This window comes from Lynx rufus, unplaced genomic scaffold, assembly GCF_022079265.1.
Source record: "Lynx rufus isolate CCGP_SWC_20201006 ecotype Redwood Valley unplaced genomic scaffold, mLynRuf1.p SCAF_7, whole genome shotgun sequence".
Lineage (NCBI taxonomy): Eukaryota > Metazoa > Chordata > Mammalia > Carnivora > Felidae > Lynx > Lynx rufus.
Window position 1 is genome coordinate 22768544 of NW_025814889.1, and position 22870 is coordinate 22791413.

The window sequence follows — 22870 nt, forward strand, 5'->3', positions numbered from 1 at the left end:
ACAGTATGCCATAGCATTCTAAGCGAAAAACTGAGAAAGCAGAGATGGTTTGCACAGCCACTCACTGAAACATACCCTGATCATGGGAGAGCTGGCGGCGAATTAAAGGAGCCGACGTGGTGAGACTGGGCGGGACCGTTGCTATGGAGGGTGCCTGGGGCGCCTGGGGTGCCTGGGGAGTGGAGGCTGAGATGACAGCTGAAGCAGGGATGTGTGCAAGGTCATGATCAATGCTGGGGCTCGTTGGTTCATCTAGAAGATAAAATGAAGATAAATATTGGAGGGGAGCCTGGCTGGCTCAGTCGGTGGAGCATGTGACTACTGAACTCAGGGTTGTGAGTTCGAGCCCCATGCCGGGCTTAGAGCTTACTTTATAAAACAAAAATTTAAGAAAATAAAAAGAAAGGAAATATTGGAATGTTAAATGACTTAATGATCAATAATCAGCATTTATTATTAAAGAAAAACCAGATACAGATTTTAACACTTAACCACTAAATCACCAATAAATGACATACTTGGTCTGATAAAAATCTTATAATTACTCTAGTAGTTCCAAATAATTCTGAGAGTGTGGTCCAAAAAATTAAATAAGTTGCTTCTTCTACCAACCAATTAATACTTTCATTAACTGGCAATCAAGATACCAAAGTTCATAGGTATTCAGAACCTGAACCTAAAAAGCAGAATGATAATCATACACTACCCTAAATGAATTACTTTCCCATTTTAAATGTATTACCCATCATTTCAGGAAGTTAAGCAAGGTGATGTGGCCAAGGCTTAACTCTCAGAGTATCAATACCGAAAATTTTCCAGTGCACAAACACACAGGTATACCTTCAATTTTTGAGAAAAATGAGAAAGGACAGTTACAGTCTTAGAAAATCTTAACAAAACCCTCTGTAAAGAATATATTATAGGGGCGCCTTGGTGGCTTAGTTTGTTACGGGTCTGACTTTGGCTCAGGTCATGATTTCACTGCTCGTGAATTCAAGCCCTGCATCAGGCCCTGTGCTGACAGCTCAGAGCCTGGAGCCTGCTTCAGATTCTGTGTCTCCCTCTCTCTCTGACCTTCCCCTGCTCATGCTCTGTCTCTCTCCTCTCCAAAATAAATAAACATTAAAAAAAATATTTAAAAAAGAATATATTATAATGATGAAAAAGGGTTTTTGATTTTTTTATTTAAAAGATCGAACTATTTTAATTTTGACCAAATTCTAAAAATGCTCTATCATTTTAATAATTGGCATTTTAATCAAGATGACTAATAATGATACAAAATTATAACATGTATACCTACAATCTATAAATTCTGACTACCTTGAGCTTAGTTTCTGTTTTTACAATGTCTTTAAAAGCAGCTCTTTATATCTTAGCAATAGAGAACATTTTAAAAATTTCTCTATGAATCAAGCTTACTAAGTATTTGATGATTTAATATCTTATGTTAGTGGGCATACAATTTTCTTTTTTCAAAAGGAAGGCAATAACAGGTTTTTACATCAATTGAATAAAGATAAAATTTAATTTTACTACAGATTATAGTATTCTTTAAAACTGTCATTATGACTTAAATTACCACAAATTAACCAACCTTTTCAAATGATACATATCTATACAGTAAGTTAGTCTTATGGGGTCTGCTTAGGGCACCAATCTGTTATAGATTCAGAAACATGGTTATAAATGGGAAAATACTGTATTCTTTAGAAATGATCAGGCATATGTAGGACTGATAAGTACTAATAGTCTGAAGAGATTTCTGTGCAAAAACATCGACAAGAGTGGTGTGAGATATAGGTGTCAAAGAGTGTCTAGGAGATGCCGTGGGATAAATCTTTCAAGACCATTTCATGCCTTGCAAAGTAACTTAAAACATTTTTATATTTGTTTAAAACTAAATTACATGAAATGAAATTCAAAATGTTCATGGATTAAGCATTAAACAAAATTTCAAAGGTGATTTTTTTTTTTTTTTTTATGACTCTGGACTTCCTAGAGGTATGCATTCAATCTATTTTGACTGACTACACTTTGGAGGAAATCTCTGCATTACACTGGGTTGAAATAATCTCTGTTTTAAGCATGTTGTGCAAAAAGGGTTGGGACAGACCCCTGCCGGTCTGGGAGCAAGGGTGAGTGGAGGAGGCCCAGCTGGAAGGTTAGAACACTGTGCTCACACATTTTAGTCTTTGCATTCTTTAGAATAAACAGATCTACTATGTTAAAGATAGTCAAAGAAAAGCCAGATAATACTTTTAAAATACACAAAATTACATTACCCCACATTTATGAATTATACTAATAAATCCAATTCCTTATTCTCCGTAAAAATGTGAGAACTTTTTCTACTGTTTTAAAAATACCACTGTAATGATTAATTGGAATTATTTTATTTTATTTTTAATGTTTATTTACTTATTTTGAGAGAGAGGGAGAGAGCGTGAGCAGGGTTAGGGCAGAGAGAGGGAGAGAGCAAATCCCGAGGAGGCTCCAGGCTGTCAGCGTGGAGCCTGACATAGAGCTCAATCCCAGGAACCGCGAGATCACGACCTGAGCCAAAACCAAGGGTTGGACGTTTAACCGACTGAGCCACCCCTAATTTTAATATCTGCTTTCATTATTACCGACGTATAGATTACATAAAAACAAAAATAATTCATGCTCATCTCATTTTTCAATGTAAGAAAATGGGCACTGTTTAGTTGTCCAAAGAGAAAACCAGTGTGCTGTCAGATTTTCAACTAATTCCTATATTTTTAATAATCAAACTGATTCTGTCAGGTGAAAATAACGGATCATCTCTGTCCTAAGCATATCATATACAACATTAAGATGTTAAGCAAGGCATACAAAACATACTTCTGACCTATCAAGGCTCCAGACTTGCTATTACCTGGCGGCATAACCCCTGAGGGTAACCTAAACTGCATAAAGAACTCACTTAACATATGAGGCCCTAATTGACTTTATTCACTACAGGCCCCATAGCTCTTCACAATAAAGAAAAGGTGGAGGACTCTGAAATTATTATATATTAAAATTCAAAGCGATACTGTTTCCTAACCTGTAAAAAAGACAGACCTGAGTGTCCAAAGTTTTATTTTAGTTTCGGAAAATACTGCTTGCCAAAAATAGATAAATAACTAATTCTCCCAGAAAATATATACTCCATAATTTGGGGTTTTTTTCCAAATAGAGAATACTACAAGTTATTATGTTTAAACTGATTAGTCACATATGAATAAAAAAATTTTCACTGTTATTTCTTAACAGTTAAAATTCTAGAAGAACATCTATAAAATTTCACAAATCAAGAAAAATAGAGTGGTACAAAATCAAGGCAGCATATTGTGAAACGATGAATAACTCTTAGAATTATTTTTCAAACAACAAAGAAAAAAAATGGAAGCCCTAATGTATATTGAGAGCTCTTATAAATGTAAAAAACTAAAATCATAACAGAAGAAGAGCAAAGCACATGAAAAGACAAATCATGGAAGAAATACAAAAGCCTGATAAAAATGTGAAAAAAAAATCCTGTGAAAAACCTGACTACTAATGAAATAACAAAACGAAACCAAGTGAAATAGGACAGCTGTTTTTCATCTCACAACCTGGCAAATATTTTCACCTCATGATGTTCTTATCCTATTTGTTCCTCTTCATCTGCAAGATGACTGCAGAGAATGTATGTTGCTAGCTGCCCAGCTCTATCTTTGGGGTTCAGTGGGGTTCAGCAGAGCACCCCCATCCTGTGGATGGGTATATGTGCAAGGCCCCTCGCTCACTGAGTCCACAATGACTGGCCAAGGGTGAAGAATATGATCCATTTAGGACTAGTCACACAGTCTCTCCATTGGATTTGATATACAGATACTGAGAAAAGTAGTCTTTTTCTTCCCTTCCTCCGGCAACAAAAACTATAAAAATCAGTAAACTGAGTTGCCAGCGGCCATCTTTTCTACCATGTGGAGAAAAAGCATCTGAGAAGGAAGAAAGCAAAACAGAAAAAGATACACAATCTTGATGACAAATCACTTGACTATTTGGCCCCAGCCACGCACAGAACCAGGTCCACCCCAACACTTCTTCACCGTGAGCCGACAACCCTTTTTGGCATGAGCTAATATGAAAAAAACTTTCTATCGTTTGTAACCAAGAGAAGTCCAACCGACACAAAGGTAGAGCACAGTGTGTTTCTAGTTCCCTTTCACAGACCAGCTTTACTCCTAACACCTCCTGTCCAATGCTGCAGGTTAGAACAGAGTTGGCAAAATGGGCCTTTTCTAAAACAAGCTGAGCTATGAAGAATTTTTCTCACAGTTCACATAATTAGTCAAAGAAAGCATAGCATCAATGTAGTTTATAATTTAAAATTATAGTTGAGAATAACTTTATGCAACTCAGTGAAATTATTGGAGTTTTTGGCAAAGACTATGGCAAAATAGTTTCTTGAAGTAACTTTGCTTTTTATTTCACTTCTGCTAGCAAGAGGTAATCCTACCCCCTCCCCAAATAACAGAGGGGTTTAAGGAATGTAAACAGCATAATATTCAAAGATGGAATAAACTGTAGTTGCAAGGGAAGGAGTAAATTTGTGTGAGTTGGAAGAAATGGTAACTAGTGTAAAAGTGCATATTTCCAGAACAGCCTGAGTGTGTGAGTATGCATATGTGTGCGTGTGTGTGTATATATATCATTTTTACTAAAGATATGGATTAAACAAAATGCTCCACAACAAGGGACATTCACTACAAATGACCTAGAAAGTCAACCTACACCTCAAGCAAAATACATGTTTAAAAATCTTTGAGATTTTTCCTTGTCCTTAAGGAAAAGGAGAATGAATAAAGTTAATGTATTCTTTGTCTAAAAAGAAACTCAAATGGGAAAGCTATCCTTCCTTTTTATTTGCCTTCTGTGATACTTCCACTCAGTTTAAATCAAAGGAAATGAACAGGTTATAGCAGGTTGAATTCTCTTTTCAGCAGGCAAGCACAAGTTCTTTCTTGTGTATTAACAAGTAACAACCGATTAATCTTTGGTAATACCAGAGTTTTGTTTTTAATCTAATCTAACCATAACGAACTGAAGGAATTCTAAAAACACTGGAACTCTCTAGGCAAATTTTCTTAACTTCATTAACAGCAATACCAGTTCCCGAATATCAGGTGGAAAAGTTGTGGGGTTGATAAAAATGGCACACTCAAGAAATGCCACATACATTAAATTAAAAAGATGTGGTTAGAAAGGATGCTTAAAAAATAAGTCACTAAGGGGCGCCTGGGTGGCTCAGTCAGTTAAGCCTTCAACTCTTAATTTTGTTTCAGGTCATGATCTCAAGGTTTCTTGAGTTTGAGCCCCGCATCGGGCTCCCTGCTGATTGCACAGAGTCTGCTTGGGATTCTCTCTCTCTGTCCCTCCCCTGTTCATGTGCTCATTGTCTCTCTCTCTCTCTCTCTCTCACTCTGTCTCTCACTCTCTCTCTTAAAATAAACTTTAAAAAAATAAGCCACTAATATATTAACATATATTTCTCATCTCTGATCATTAAGCAACAGATCTCTACTTACTGAAAATCTTCATTAGTTATAGCTAGAGTTCCTGAAACTGCAAGTCCTATTATAAACTGATAAGGGGTGCCATCACCTAATTCAAATATCTCCATTTTTAAATAATAATTCAACTCATTATCACAATAGGAATTATTATGGCCAAGCTTCTTTAATAATCAGCTGAATGACATGCATTTAAGTAAACATTTGGCTTTGTGAAAGCCATTTTCAGATTTGGTTATTTTTAATAACCAAAATACTGTATCTTCCTATGAGATAGATGATTTTTTTAAATGTTTATTTTTTTTGAGAGAGAGAGCAAGCATGCATGAGAGTGGGGCAGGGAGGGAGGGAGGGAGGGAGGGGGAGAGAGAAAGAGAGAGAGAGAGAGAGAGAGAGAGAGAGAGAGAGAGAGAATCCCAAGCAGGCTCCACACCATCAGTGCAGAACCTGACGTGGATCTCACGAACGGTGAGATCATGACCTGAGCCCAAATCAAGAGCTGGATGCTTAACCAACTGAGCCACCCAGGTGTCCCTGAGATAGATGTTTTAAAAGACTAAGAAGTGAGAAGAATTTTGAAAACTTTATTCATGCTTGCCATAACTACATGGCAGTGAGTGCTCAAGCAAAGGGAGTGGAGATGTAAATCTAAGCAAATCTAATCTAAGCAAAAATCTCAATCTAAGTTTTAAGTACCAATGGAGTCACATCTTAGTATATGAAAAGACTGTAAGATGAGGAGTATAGTTTTTCTCTTCGTAGATTAGTTGCTTTGTAGAAAGTATCAGTATGTACTAGTATAAAAGAGGGACTGGGTGCTCAGTGCACTGCCTCTAATAGGCAACTAGAGCTCCCAGAGGGAGAAGTGGTGTATAGGAGGATAGTCACCCACTCCCACTCCTTTGGGGTAAATTTTGGACACTATAATCTAGATGTGTATCCCACAAGCTTTAAACTCCTGAATTGGTTTAAAATGGCAGGACTATGGGGCGCCTGGGTGGCGCAGTCGGTTAAGCGTCCGACTTCAGCCAGGTCACGATCTCGCGGTCCGGGAGTTCGAGCCCCGCGTCAGGCTCTGGGCTGACGGCTCAGAGCCTGGAGCCTGTTTCCGATTCTGTGTCTCCCTCTCTCTGCCCCTCCCCCGTTCATGCTCTGTCTCTCTCTGTCCCAAAAATAAAATAAGCGTTGAAAAAAAAAAAAATTTAAAATGGCAGGACTAGTAAGGTTGTACCAATCTAGTTCAATTTTACGTAGGCTAACACTATAAGTACATGCATATTGGCCAGCTTTGGGGTGAGAACAAGAAGGGGTATTAGAAATATGGCAAAAAAAAAAAAAAGGGAAATATATTTGAAATGAAATCTGAGTGTGGGTAATACAGCTATAGTTTCTTTATATCAACAATTATATGAGTAGTATAAAGAAATGTAGAAAGTCCACATGGTAGAATACGTCTGAAGTCCTACTATCGTGATGTCAAATTACTTATGAGCTCATTACTCATTTTGTGTTTTGTGTTTACTCGTAAAAGAAGTCAAAATTTATTTTCAGTACTTACTGTGAAGCTTTATAAACTGCGGGTGGGGGGTAAGCAAATTACCGTCAATGACTGATATTCCTAATTTAAGAACAAATAAAATGGTTTATTTTCTTCACTTCTCTAAATCTTTGTGAACCGAAAGAAATATTAAACAATAAATCTGTAACAAAATGTTGGAAGACTTTCTCTCTGTAAGACTTATCATTTGCTCTGTATTATAAATAACTAAATAAATGAATTGGCTCCATTCTCTGGTATTTTGGGAATAAAGCCAAGGCACTTATTATTTTTTGCATTCATTTATAATGTTTTCAAATAACAAAAAATAATTTTAAAAAATTTGTTTTAATGTTTATTTATTCTTGAGGGAGAGACACAGCATGAGTGGGAGAGGGGCAGAGAGAGAGAGAGAAACAGAGGGAGACACAGAATCCCAAGCAGGCTCCAGGCTCCAAGCCGTCAGCACCAGAGCCCGACGCGGGGCTCAAACTCACAAATCACGAGATCATGACCTGAGCCGAAGTTGGACACTCAACCAACAGAGCTACCAGGGCGCCCCCCAAAAATAATTATTAAAATCACAGAAATTAAGATTCTCGAGTATGATAATATAAAAGCAAATCTTGATTTCTTCCCTTTAAATGTTCCATGAAATACCATGAAGTATATTCTCCAAAGTGTTTTATGATATATTAAACAGGGATACTGTAAATAAAAGGGCTCATGGTCAAATATTTCTGAGAAAAATTGTATTATATCCTACCTACCTAGAAAATATAGAGTAGCACATCAATGAGTCTAAGAGTCTATGGGAAAGACAAATAAAACTTGTATAGCTATTTAAACCCAGCATTTCTCAATTTATTTGATCCGTTTTTCTTTTTTTCTCCTTAATCAAGTGGAATTAATGTTCCCTGAAAATATACTGGGAAACACTGCAAATAGTCTATTTTACTTCATTTCAGTGCTGATGTCTATCCCACTTTTATAATATATATATCAAATTTTTAAAAATAACTAGATTGGAAAGAGAAACACGTATGAGTCAGGTAACACTCTAAAATGATAAAAGGATGTCAATATTAAGTTACAGAACTTATACTTAATGAAATCTAAAAGTTCTTTCATTGATCAGTTACTTATCTATTCAACAACACAGTCTCTAATAAGTACTTTTTGGACTTCCAAGGTGAGAGTGCAGGATTTGGGTTACTGAAGAGCTAAAACCTTTTGCAGTAAAAAGGCAAGTATATCGGGGCACCTGGGTGGCTCAGTCAGTTACGTGTCCAACTCTTGATTTTGGCTCAGGTCATGTCTCAGTTTGTGAGTTTGAGCCCTATTTGAGCCCCGCATTGGGCTCTGTGCTGATAGTGCAGGGCCTGCTTAGGATCCTCTCTCTTGCTCTCTGTCTGCCCCTCCCCTGCTCATGCTCGCTCGCTCTCTCTCTCTCTCTCTCTCAAGATAAGTAAATAAACATTAAAAAGAAAAAGGCAAGAATATTAAGCAAAAGAAATTATACTTTTGATATTATGTTCTAAAAATTAGATAAATATTACAATTCTTTTCAATGCCTTTACTTCCAACAGCATACAATTAAAAACTCAGGAGGCCTGGCATTATTCCACCAGGGCATAGAAACTTTTAAGAATTCTTGTATTGTGGGGGCGCCTGGGTGGCGCAGTCGGTTAAGCGTCCGACTTCAGCCAGGATCTCGCAGTCCGTGAGTTCGAGCCCCGCGTCAGGCTCTGGGCTGATGGCTCGGAGCCTGGAGCCTGTTTCCGATTCTGTGTCTCCCTCTCTCTCTGCCCCTCCCCAATTCATGCTCTGTCTCTCTCTGTCCCAAAAAATAAATAAACGTTGAAAAAAAAAAAAAGAATTCTTGTGTTGTGGACAACATTTACATATAGAAACATAGGGAAATAAATACTGTGTTTGTATTTCAGTTTGTTATCCTGCCCTATTCCACTGGTTATGGTATAACTTACACACTACAGTAACCATATGCTACATATTAAGGTTTTAGGAGGTAAGTATGAAATTGTACTAAAAAGTACTTAAAGGAGAATGTGATCAGAACTAGTAAGTTGAGCATTTTTATTTATAGCGACTAAACAAAATAGTTTATTTTAATAATGTCTCTAAATCCATATGCATATAGAATTATAAGGATTTTTATTTTATATATTAGTCAAAGTTCTCTCTTCAATAGCAGTGGATTTTTTTTTAATGTTTATTTATTTTTGAGAGAGAGCAAGAGGGGAGGGGCAGAAAGAGAGGGAGAGAGAATCCACAGCAGGCTCTGATAGGTCAGCACAGAGCCTGACAAGGGGCTCTGACTCACGGACTGTTGAGATCATGACCTGAGCTGAAATCAAGAGTTAGATGCTTAACCAACTGTGCCACCCAGGCACCCCTCACAACTGAGTTTTTGATTTATTCAGTGCATAGATAACTAGGAAGAACTATTAAAAGATATACCTAGCACATTTTTTATTATTCCAATATAATCTGATTATATTATTCTTATCAAGTAGGAAGAAAATACGATGTCATTATTCTGGTATAATCTCATAGGCTTATCAAATAAAACCACAAGTTGTAGGGACTTTTATGTTTAAAAATAATCATAAAACAATCGTTAGTCCTCAGTTACTTTCTAAAAATATCTAGATGATGTATAAGATTCCATTTATGGCAAAGTTCTATTCTCTGAGCCTGGACTTAAGGGTATGGATGTAAATTTGAGTACAATTTAGGCTGAGATTCCCTGCAATGTTTATAACTTGAATATATAATATTTATAAAAAAACACAAGTCACACAGAACTTTCTGAAAAGGTTTCTGCGGGCCTGGGTGGCTCAGCTGGCTGAGCGTCCAACTTCGGCTCAGGTCATGATCTTGAGGTTTGTGAGTTCAAGCCCCACAATGGGCTCTCTGCTGTCAGCGAGGAGCCCACTTCAGATCCTCTGTCTCCCTTTCTCTCTGCCCCTCCCCCACCTCTCGCGTACGCGAACGTGCACTTTCTCTGTCTCAAAAACAAACATTAAAAAAAAAAAAAAAAGCTGATTCTGATAGTGTCGCCTGACTGTCCAATAGCTCAGTCGATTTAAAAAGTTTCTCTAGAAGGGTGCCTGGGTGGCTCAGTCGGTTAAGCGTCCGACTGTGAGTTCAAGCCCCACATCGGGTTCTGTGCTGACAGCTCAGAGCCTGGAGCCTGCTTCAGATTCTGTGTCTCCCTCTCTTTGCTCCTCCCCCACTCACTCTCTGTCTGTCTCTAAAAATTAAATAAAAACATTAAAACAAAAAGTTTCTCTAGAAAAGAAAAAACCTTGAAATGTTGCTCAAAGAGAAGCACAATATACTATAAAATTATGGAGAACTCTTCATGAACTTATGGGGTAACAGGATATGAGTACAGGCCGTGGCCTCAAAAGAAGGCCCCTGCATCACACAACTCCAGGGGGCGCTCCTCACAATGCATCTATATAAATGGTGTCCTCTGGAGCTGTGCTCTGTGATGAGGCTGAGTCAGAGGGCCAAGTGTCAGTCTCTACTGTCTATTAATTGTGTGACTTCAGGGAAGTTATTTAATCTCTCTATAGCTTAAACTTCTCATTATTAGGGAAAGGTAATTCTAAAGACATACAAGATAATCCTGTGAGCAGATTATGTGTGTTAAAGCTGCATAGTAACTATGATGAGAACTTTTTATTTTGCTATACATTTAACCATCATCTCAAACATTATCCTTAGCCTATTATTTCAACAAATATCATGTTGAACATGTCAGGCAGTGTTCTAGGTATTGAGATTACAGACGTAGACAACAGATCTAAAATCCTGGCTCTCATGTAGCATATGTTTTAGCTCTACAGAGAAACGTGTAGTAAAAAATATAAAACATGTCAAGTGGAAACAAGCAGTATGAAGATAAATAAAGTAGCTTAAGGGGATAGAGAATGTCAGGTTCTGTGTATGTTGTGTGGGGGGGGTACCTATTTTAGACAGGCTGGTGAGGAAAAGCTGCTTTGATAAAGTACTAACTTGAGCACAGACCCAAATGCAGAGAGGGAGTCTTGTGACTATCTATGGAATGTGTTCCAGGGCTGGGAACTGGCAGTGCTAGGGCTCTGAAGCATGCCTGGCATGTTCCAGAAGGGCAAGGAGGCTGGGGTGGCTGATGATGGGTTACACATGCACAGAGGACAAGAGAAGTGATCAGAGAAGTGGAGGGTGTTGTGGGGCACATCACGGAGGGCCCTGCAGGCCACGGAAGGATTTGAAATTGTATTCTGGGTAATGAGGAAAGTAAACAGGGGTTTCTGGTCAGAGGAGTGGAATGATCTGATTTACACTGTTACTTTATTATTTTAAGTTTATTTATTTTGACAGACACAGAGACTGTGCAAGTTGGGGAGGGGCAGAGAGGGGGGAGAGAGAGAGAGAGAGAGGGAGAGAGAGAGAGAGAGAGAGAGAGAGAACCCCAAGTAGGCTCTGCACAGTGCAGAGCCTGATGCAGGGCTCAAACTCATGAATGGCGAGATCATGACCTGAGGAGAAACCAAGAGTCATAAACTTAACCGTTGACTGAGCCACCCAGATGCCCGATTTACATTTTTAAAACACCACACTGGCTGCATTGTGGAGAATATATCTAGGGTGCATGGGACCAGACAAAGCCTAAGTAAACATAACAGCTGTTCCATATTGGGGCACATGCTTGTAATTTAAGTAATTTTTCCAAACCTATCCCAAGATTTACTCCAAGACAAAGTAACTTGCCAACGAGGAGGTCTATTCATTCAAGCCAAAGAAATAAGAAATAATAAAGTAAAAAGCACTGCATAAATGAAAGGTCGATGACTAATTATTAACACTGTTCTAGTTGGCTTTCGGTTCAGATATTATCGTCGACTAGGTACGATTTGGTTTGCTGAGTCCCTTGGGCCCAGATAGGGAAATTCTGTCTTATTCAAGAAAAAGAAAAAAAAGTATTGAGAGCATAATGTTAAAATAAAAAAGGCAAACTGTCACTTGAAATAATTTTTGAGGGTAAGAGCTCATGGCTGTGGTCTTAGCTTGGTGCAGGAGATTCAGAACAAGTGTTTTAAAATCCGAGCGTACAATTTTTGTGCCCGTTGAACTAGAAATAATACTTTGCTGAAAAGATCTGCAAAATATTTGACACAGTAGCCACGGGCTGTGAATAAGCTCACCTATAAACGGGATTGATGCCAAGGAATCCCCAGGTGGGCTGGTACTTGAGGCCTTCCTTTCCTCCATTCTTTTTATATGGACCTCTCGGCGTGCATCATTAGGCAGCCAGCAGGTGGTGTCTGACCCCGCCTCCTGGTCATTTACTGCCAAGATGTAAGACTGATGCCTTAAAGGCTGTGGTGTTTGGCGGCCAGATGGAGGCTTTTCTCTTAGGATGACAGTTTCTTTATTATCTAAGGTATTCGATTCCTGCATTTCAGCCTCTTGCAGAGTTAAATCTTGATTTCTTTGAGGGGCAGGTAATTCTAAATCCGAAGCGCCGTAGTTCTCACTCATCTGAGGGATAGGCTTAACAGAAGCTCCAGGTAAAGAGGGGGGTTTCCCCGTCTCCACTTGGTGATCCGGGGCACTTTCGGTTCTCAGCCACGGCTGCTGATTCAATAGACTGTTTTGATGCAAGTGATTTACTGGTCTTTGGTCTTTGACAGAGACAAGTGAGTTCTGGCTAAACGATGGTTTTGTGACGTGCGTAGAAGGCGCTTTCAGAGAATTACTTCGGACTTTCACAAGAGGTGACCTGTCTTGTGTAATACCTCGAGACAATGACATTCCACAGGTAGTCTGAAAATTTCTGTTGGACTGCAGTGTTTTCAGATCTGGTGGCACTTTTTTAAACTGAGACACAGACCCCACTCCTCTGCCAGTCATTCGCCTGTTATCAGAATTAACGATGCTCGGGGCCACGGTAAAATTTGAACCTCGAAAAGACTTATGAATTTCTTGCTGTCGAGGTCTTTCATGAATACCTCGTCTATCATCCTGTTCGGTAAATCCACTCCACTTATAAGTCTGTTTTCGCTCTCCATTTGAATCGGGTATTTGACCTTCAGAACTGACGTTTTCTAAGGTTTCGCCCTGTCCCTCGATATAATCCCATGAACGAGTTCTGTGATTACTGAAACTAACAGACGGAGATGTCAGCGCTCCTTGAGACGCACTTCGTGGGCAATACTTCATCAACACAGAATCCTCCAGCCTCTCCTGGGACACGCTGCGCTGTCGGATCTGAACAGACTGCGGCACTCGATCGTGAGAGGTGCTTCGACGTCGTACCTGCAAAGTAGTGCGGTTTGGTACCACCTGGTTATAATCCGTTGTGCTCTGAGATGCTGCTCTTAAACTATCTAGTCTTTCTTGAATCGTCCGACAACCTATGTGCAATCGTCTGTTATCAATATACTCTTTGTAAGTTTTATAGTTTTTCCAGTCTATGTGCTGATGGGAATTTGGAGAATAGTGATTAACAGAGACAGAAGGAGAATCCACAGCTTGAGGTCTGCTGCTTGAGATTCCCTCTGAATGTCCACTGTAATTGCCAGATTTAAGTAAGATTCCAGAAGGTTCCAATGATCTGGAGCCTGTCGTCTGATGAATTAGATGGGCAGTGGGAACTGATGATGGTGGCGACGTGGTTCTTGACACTGTTTTCAAAGCGGTCTGCTCATTTATGCCATACCTCACCTCTTCAGTTCTATGTGAAGGAACTGTATGGTTGTTTCTATTAGTTAACAAATCTACAACCTTCTCAGAAGGTACAATGACAGTCCTTACACTTTCATTGCAAACACACACCGCTGTGTTGGACTTTGCAACATCTGTTGGTGATGGAGGCACTTGTATTTCCATTCTATAGGCCCTGCCAGGCTGCGTCAGTACTGGCGTAGTGGTTTGTGGTTTGCTCGATGATGAATCTGGAGGAGAGATTTCAACTGGCTGTGCCATGGCTGAAGGGGCAGATGGCAGCCAGGGATAGCAAATTGGTGGGGGTTCAGGTATATTGCGGGCATTTCCACTGTAGGCTTCATTGCCTTTCAGGTAGGCATCTTGAGAATACGCCTACATGGAAACGAGAAAAAGGCGTCATTTAAAATTCACAGAAAGAACAACAGCTTCCATTCTTGCGATGCACTATTTTATTTTACCATGCCCTGCCTTCTTCCTAAGTGACATTCGCTAAAGCAAGCATGCAAACACAACATAAGGATGCTCCACAAATTCAGAAAAGGGCTAGTCTTTCAGAAATCAAATAAATTGTAGAATTTGCAACAAATAGAAATGACAACTGCCTGTTTTCTCAAAAGACTGAAACATACCAAATTTCCCCCTAGCCAATTAGATACAACCTTGTTGCTTCTAAAATTTTCCCCAGTCAAGTTTGATGATCTTTCAGCATTTGACAGGTTACATGGCTGCCTGATAAATCCCAGCAACATTCTGATCATTTTGCCAGAGAACATTTTGATCTTTTGCCAGAGTGAAGGTGAAAATATTAAAAATCTTAGCCAAATGCCTTTTTATCTTAAGCACCACTGCTAGCATAAATTAAATGTAACATATTGAGCAGTGTCTTGTAGATTCATGATTACTGAGTCCTTAAAAATAATCCATTTTGATAAATTAAGTCCTAAGCCATGCTAAATATTTTAGTATTTAAAATCAGAGAAAATATGCATGTTTAAATTAAGCATGTATATTAAAGACCCCAAAATATGAGAAAAGTAATTCATCTCTCTGTACATAATTTTTATTTATTTTAAGCAAATGCAAAATTATATTGCACAAATTTATTTGGTCTCTTACTATAAGGAGACATTTCTCTATTACTAATAGGCAGGCATGCAGCTCAAATTATTTTTTATCCATTATTGGTGAAATTAGCTAGCAATATATTTTAAAACTTCAAAATAACTGAAATTAAAGACAGAGACACAATAAAACAGAACCAATTGATATAACTGAGGACTATGTCAGCATCTGAGACAGTGAGGTGTGGTATCATGTTACACATCCTCCCCTAATCAAAACAAGCTTAAATTCATGTCTATCATCACATCCTGCCTTTGCATCAGACAGCTTGCAAAGCCCAAGTGCAGCCACAAACATAACAGCAAAGTACCAAGGAAACAGAGAGGGTGAGATACTTAAAAAAATACACATACAGGTAAATGTTATGTTTTAATACCAGTTATGCACAGGATTCAAAAGAAAACCAAACATAAAACAAAAAAATAAATAAAGAAAGAAAACCATACATCACAAACACATTCTGCAAATTAGTAAGATTAACACTATGGAGGGATTTCGCTAAGCAAACTTACAGTTTTAATAGGTGGGCTGATTACAAATCTCTATAAAACAACTTAAAAAGCAAGGAAATGGCTTCTGTGCATTTCTTACCAGAGCTGTGACATCCTTTGTAAACTGTAGCTAGCAGAAAATAGGAAAACATAGTAGAAGCTGCTTACTGATATAAAGACAGAATCATGTTGTCATACTGATGCTGGAAACAGCAAGCTAAAAATACATCTATACTGATTTCTCTGGAAGGTACCAAGAGAAGTAAAGGGCAGTGAAGCATAAAGAATAACTTCAGTATCCTTCTGAGCGTCTTTTTCTCAGGCTTTTATCTGGTTCTTATTTGATTCATCTACCATTTCTGAGAGCAAAATACATCTGGTGACATGCATTCCTGACAGGTATTGTCTTCAATCTGCACTGCTGTCTGATACTGTGCCACAAAGCTTCCCTTCCACAAGAGCAACATTGATGTCTCTCATTTCCCCTGAGCTGCTTCCATCTCTGCTTCCAGATGACGAAACGAATGCTCTATTATGCATTTAAAATAGTACAACCTCCTCCTTCCCCTGTAAATCAGAGCACGACCACAAGCTGTCAGCGGACGGGAGCTGTCTTTACACTATGACTTGGAAAGAAAAACTGACTGTTTTATTAAATATGTTTCGCTCAAAAATTAAGATCTTTCAACACTGTACCTTTTGTCCTGTTTTACTAGGTTAAGAAAATAATTACTGAATAGACATAAAAATATTACTTCCAGAGTAATTCTTTAAAACTTATAATGAATATTATAGAACATAAACAAGAATGCGGTGAAAAAGCTGAGTGAGTAGATAAAAGAAAACATGCATGCCATAATATTTTTAAGGCATGAAGACAGTCAATCAAAATATACATGGGTATATGCCTATAACAAGACTATCTTTTCGATGCTGATTATATTCACACCAATATTTTTCCATGGCAGGAAAATTGCGTCTGGATGAGTGAACAGTCTGGTACAGTATTTCCCACAGTGTGTTTGTGCAATTTTATTAAGCATCACCTGAAAGGGAGGGGGAGGAGAGTATTCTCCATGCTCAATGATGTAGTGAAGGATTGATTGGTAGGCTCCCTGCCTTCTCAAAACCTCTACCACATTAATGTACATTATTTATTTATTTATTTTTTTTTTTTTAATTTTTTTTTCAACGTTTATTTATTTTTGGGACAGAGAGAGACAGAGCATGAACGGGGGAGGGGCAGAGAGAGAGGGAGACACAGAATCGGAAACAGGCTCCAGGCTCTGAGCCATCAGCCCAGAGCCCGACGCGGGGCTCGAACTCGCAGACCGCGAGATCGTGACCTGGCTGAAGTCGGACGCTTAACCGACTGCGCCACCCAGGCGCCCCTAATGTACATTATTAAACTCAAGGGGAAATGACAAGCTTATTCGGCTGTAGCACTCGTATTTTTTGAAGGTTTAAAAAAAATTTTTTTTAATGTTTATTTTTGAGAGAGAGAGAGAGACAGAGACAGAGCGCAAGTGGGGGAGGGACAGCGAGAGAGGGAGACACAGAATCGGAAGCAGGCTCCAGGCTCTGAGCAGTCAGCACAGAGCCCGACACAGGGCTCGAACCCACAAGAGCTGCGAGATCATGACCTGAGCATAAAGTCAGATGCTTAACTGACTGAATCACCCAGACGCCCCTGAAGGGGTTTTAATACAACTGGAATTTCTGCTGGGAAGTACTATTCTAGAACTAATAACTTAGGGATACCTCCTTTATTCAAATTTTGGAGAGGAATATTATCTTAATAATAAAAATATATAACAAGAACTATTAAAAACTTGAAAAAAATATTTGACGTACTTCAACTATCTCTATCTAAGAGCACAAATAACAAATCTCAATACTAAAAAGCCTACATTCATGGGTCCCCACTTCTGGGTAAAATTATGGCAAAGTGGGTCCTCACATACATACACACGGACCACACATTAACAGTGGACTAACTAAACAGCATATTCTACACAGACTAATAATAGAAGCGGATATAATTGAGATGAGTGAAATATGAATTCACTCAAGAGAATTACTGAATTTCCTTACACAGTCTCAGAGTTCATGTACACTAAAAAGCTTGTTTATCTGTCTCCTTGAAAGTTCCTCATTCTCATAAAGTTTGGGGACTAATGCCATTCCATTAACATCCACGGGCAAATCAGCAGTGCCGTCGACCATTGTGGCTTTGTATGTGTCCAGGTAGGTCATGGACATACCCGGGAATTATTCTAGGGAAACACACTTCTACGGCTACTCTCAGGGCTATGCTACAAACATAAATTAGCTCCAGAATAAGTTTAGGGAAGTAAATTAGGAATAGACAATACACATTTTAAAGAATCCTCTTCTCCCATGATGCTTTTAAGTATTCCTCTGGAAAACAAGCTGCCTACTAAGGACCACTTTAGACTCTTTCAAGGAGGAAAGATTAATCAGGGCTGGAGCAAACGTTGGGTGGATCACCTGGGATGGATTACAATATGCAACCTCTCGAGGTGAACAGGAACCCACTGATAAGGTTTTACCTTCTGGGAACAGAACCAAAAACTCTATAACCTGCTCACAGCTGTGACTGTGGGATACTTTTTCTCGAGTGCTTGGTTGAAAAGTACCAACTCTTCCATTGAGACATCATGACCTGACATGAGTGTTGTAACTACATACATTCCTACATATTGGGAATCTGAATTGTCAGCGGGCACCCATTAAATAGCACAAAATACATGTAAACAAAGCCATTCATATGTAACGATGCCAATTTATATTCTTTTATAATAATGTCAACATCATGTGTATTAATAAGTTTGTCTGAAATGACACGGCCCAGCAATTTTTGAAACCAATGTCATAAGAACTGCATTATTTGGCTCTTAGTAATGTTTATTTTTACATTTGATTTAAGCCCAAATGGATACCTCACAACATATGCAGATGTTTTGATGGAATTAGAAAACACTTAAATTTTCCTCCATTGAACTCAACAGGCTATGACAAAAAAAGTCTAGCCCATTTTTTACATTTAGCCCTTTTATATACCACTCAATATTCTTCCTTGGATTTCCTTTACTTAGTAGTTAATTTTTATATCTTATAGTAGTTTAGTAGTTTAAAAGCTCATATTTTAAAAATAAAGTCATTCCAAATGAAAACAGAGTAGCAGCAGCCCTGCCTACAGATCCAAAAGGTTCTTTAAAAAGAGAGGGGATGGGGGGTGAGGAATGTAAGGAAAGAAAGGTGACCCACAGAATTCGTCATCTGGAATCAGAACTGCAGAGAGCATATTAAATAAAATTTAATTTTAACAGTCTGGATCTTGATTCTATGTATAGTATCTAATAGTAACTCATCCTAAAATAATCTTCCAGTTCGGTTTTAGTAGAGTTGTACCAAAACCGCAATTACCATACCTATTACCATTATAATACTATTACTATTCCATATTTATTGCCTAATAGATGATAAAAACAAACAAACAAAAACCCACAAAAAAACCCCTGCAGAATAACTAAGTCGGTAAGATTGAAATTCCTGCCTACCATTTCACCTTTAACAGGCTGATCTATTAATTTAATAATATTACCTATGATAAAATAAAAAATAATTACATGTCTGTCTGTATAATAAAATACACGCCAAACATGGCAAGGTGGGGTGTGGAAGAAGGGGGTGGTATGAAAACTTTATATCTTTCTAAATTATTTGTGGCTTTACAAGCATGTTAGAATTATAAATATTTAAAACTGACAGTGACCATGGGACTATGCTAAGCCCCTTAACTCCTCATCTGCACCTGTTGGCAGTAAAGGGCTGCGGTTCAGTTTAAAGAATAGGCTTTGGTCTCAGACCTACCTGGGTTCAAGACCTAACACTGTTGCTTCCTTCCCTGTCTACTAGAAAAGCTGTTTAACCTTACTGTGTTTATTAACGTACAACAGCAAAAGCAGGCTCAGAGTGCCCTGGTCAAACACTAGACATGCACACAAATCTCCACAGCTATAAGGACTAATCAACTTAAAATTTAATTTGGAATCCAGTAAGCCAAACGCTTAACAAAATCTCACGATGCATCCACTGACAAGAATGGTCAGGTCGAGATCTCCTATCGAGAGCCCATTCAAGAAAGGGTTCTCTTCAGGTAGCAATCCCTTTTTAGGTGACTTGATGACTTCATGCATGGCCGACATTTGGGAGGGTAACGAAACAACCCTTCTGGTTTTGGTTTTGTTTTTTTGAAAATGGAACAGAAAGAGTTTTTTATTTTGTGATAATACCTTAAGAATATGAAGCTAAGATATCACAGTCTAAACTATCATTATAAAATACGTCAAAATGACTAAAATGAATGTAATACTATTCATATTGCTCATCTAGAAAATAGATGTTGGTTTAGAAAAGGAGGCTGCGGGTACAGAAGCACTACTAACGGCACTAGTAGGAACACAATGAATTATTCTTCGTTTTACTTCATGTTTTTCAATATTATATGACTGGTCATCTGCAATTATGAAATTTATTACTACATACCTATCCTTCCATGAGTCAAATTTTAAACCAAATTAAATCTTCTATGCCAAGATGAGCTGAGCGCCTCTAGAACAATTTGGTCCATATATCACTTTAGAAAAGAAAATTCCATGGACACACAGCCCTGCTGTCACCCAGGCAAACACATACAAACTACGAGAAGCTTTCACTTGGGTGAGTAATTTTTACAATGGTCGTAAAAATGTTCATGTTTACTTTTTCTTTACAATGAATATTCAACCTCAAGAGGGACAAATACGTCTTTAAAGCATATACTTTGGGTACCAGACTTAAGACCAAGATAAATACTTAAGGCCTTTACAGAACATTTTAACTCTAGAATCTGTTATAACAATTTCTACATATGTTTTTTTTTTTAATCCCAGATTCTCTTTGTGTTTTGCAATAGCTTTAAAAAAGGACACTCATAGATATCCCAGCTAAAAACATTTATGCAGAAAAAGAAGGTGCCACCTTCTAAAATCCTTTAGGAAACAATGCATAGTAGGCATTAATTACATACACTCCTTTGATTTTCTCATGAATTACAGTACGTTCAAATGTGAATGAAGGCTGAGTTTAAAAGTGTGGTTTTCTTTTATCATTCAGGGCATGTGCTTTTAATCTCTTAAGATTAAAATAATTCAAATAACTTTTTAAAAATGAATTTTGTTACAATTTTACCACGACCTTTAATTTTTTTTTTTTTAACATTTATTTATTTTTGAGACAGAGACAGAGCATGAACAGGGGAGGGTCAGAGAGAGGGAGACACAGAATCTGAAACAGGCTCCAGGCTCTGAGCTGTCAGCACAGAGCCCGACGCGGGGCTCAAACTCACGGACCGCGAGATCACGACCTGAGCCGAAGTCGGTGGCTTAACCAACTCGACTGAGCCACCCAGGCGCCCCTTACCACAACCTTTTACTAATGAGCTTTGTAGATCCGTGTGCTCACGCCACTCAAGTGCACCAATTTTTCCCTGTGTTTGTAATACTCTGTATTTTGCCTTTGTTTTAAATACACATATCCTAAATAAAATATAACACGACAGGCTAATTAACCTAATTTTCCACTGATCATGAAATTAGAAAATTATTCCCTCCACCGCTGCCGCTTCCACATTGATACTCTTCATCAACCACACAGCAGGCTGCGACGGTAATTCTGTGCTTGATTCCTGCCCTAGGAATTCAGTACAACTCCAGCCATTCTGTGAAACGAGACCTGTTCTAAACAGCATCCAACCCAGTGCCTTCACCTTGGCAAGGAAAGAGTCCACTGAAGATGAGAAAACAGTTCTGTTTTGGAAATGCCTTCTATCTTTGAGTCATCAAATTGCCAAGGAGGATTCAAGGGAAGGCCTCCTCCACATCTGTGCATCATCTTGTGTAGGAGGAACATCAGCCTGGAGTCCCTCATTTATTTCTAATCTGGTGACTCCCATTGCCTTCAGTGGTTATGTCTGCGGCTCTCTTACTCTGCTCAAATACCAGGGTGGGTACTCCACAGCTAGTTCTACTTGCCTAGGACAGCTACCCTGGATAGGTGCACTTTCCTCGTTGAGACTTCACAACGCCAGAAGAATTATGTACCTGAGGAGGGTGATCTGTTATCGCTAAAAAGCCATTCCTAAATACAATCCGCATGCCTATGCCTGGAAAACATAAGATGGGTCTCCATGGATTTTAGTCAATTATACTTTACATGTCAGTGGATAAATTGAATCACTAGGACTAGCTTTAATCACATTTCTGTTAAAAAAAAAAACAAAAAAACACAAACATTTTGGGACACCGGGGTGGCTCAGTCGGTTAAGGGTCCAACTCTTGATTTCAGCTTAGGTCATAATCTTATGGTTGTGAGGTTGAGCCCCCTGTCTGGCTCTGTGCTGAGTGGGGAGCCTGTGTAAGATTCTCTCTCTCCTTCTCCCTCTGCCCCTCTCTCATGCTCTCTCACTCTCTCTCTCTTAAAGAAAAAAAAATGTTTACAGAAGATCTTAGGACTTATTTTAAACTAAATTCAAACTAATGCCTTACAAATGAAAAACATGACTTTACCCTTTCCATTCCCATCACAAAGATTCCATGAGCTCCCTGTTGTACTTGAATTAAAAAAAACACACACACACACAATTATTTGCTAAAAGGAGAAACACAAACTTCAGTGGTCACTGAAGTTTAGAGGGTGTTACTTCAAAGCTTTTACTGATGCTATTTTATTCTACTAAACTACAAAGTCAATTGAGGAAAACTAGTATTTTCTTGAATGAAATTTATATATGTTTATAAATTTATGTATGTTTTGCTTCTTTTTACTTTCAGCAATATTTAAACTCAATAAAATAGTTAAGGATTCTATTCAACTTATTTTCTTTCTGAAAATGAGGGAAAATTTAGGCTAAATGCTAAAGACTTCAATATAGTATAATTTCCTCTTGAAGACCCTGACATTTTTCCTTCACAGGGTAGACTTCATTCATTGCAAACCTTCCTTCTAATGGAATGGATTGAACTGTTACCAATATTGCTTGGTAGGTTAATTTACAAACAGTCATACATATTGAAAAATTAAGAAATGGCTTTCACAAAATCTCTGTTCTCATAAGAAAAAAAAAAAAAAAAAAAGATTCTAATTCCTGGGGATATATACTATGCCCTGAACTATGACTTCTGGTCAAAGGACTACCTAGGCTGTAACACCAGGGCAAACTCTTTAGGAATTTCCTTCCAAATGGCAACAACAGAAATTCACTGTCAAAATGAATAGAACATTCTTATGTCACTTGATTGTAAAAACTGACGGGTTTTTTTTGTTGAAAATTTTTTTTGTTTGTTTAT

At 38.3% G+C, this 22870-nt stretch overlaps 1 protein-coding gene across 1 annotated transcript in view; it reads right to left on the reverse strand.

Annotated features, from left to right (window-relative positions):
• Positions 1-22870, reverse strand: part of ARHGAP21 (Rho GTPase activating protein 21) — a 135468-nt gene that overhangs the window by 25206 nt on the left and 87392 nt on the right. The window contains 2 exon segments of the mRNA XM_047065806.1: positions 76-252; positions 12321-14217. Coding sequence (XP_046921762.1) covers positions 76-252; positions 12321-14217 — 2074 coding nt within the window.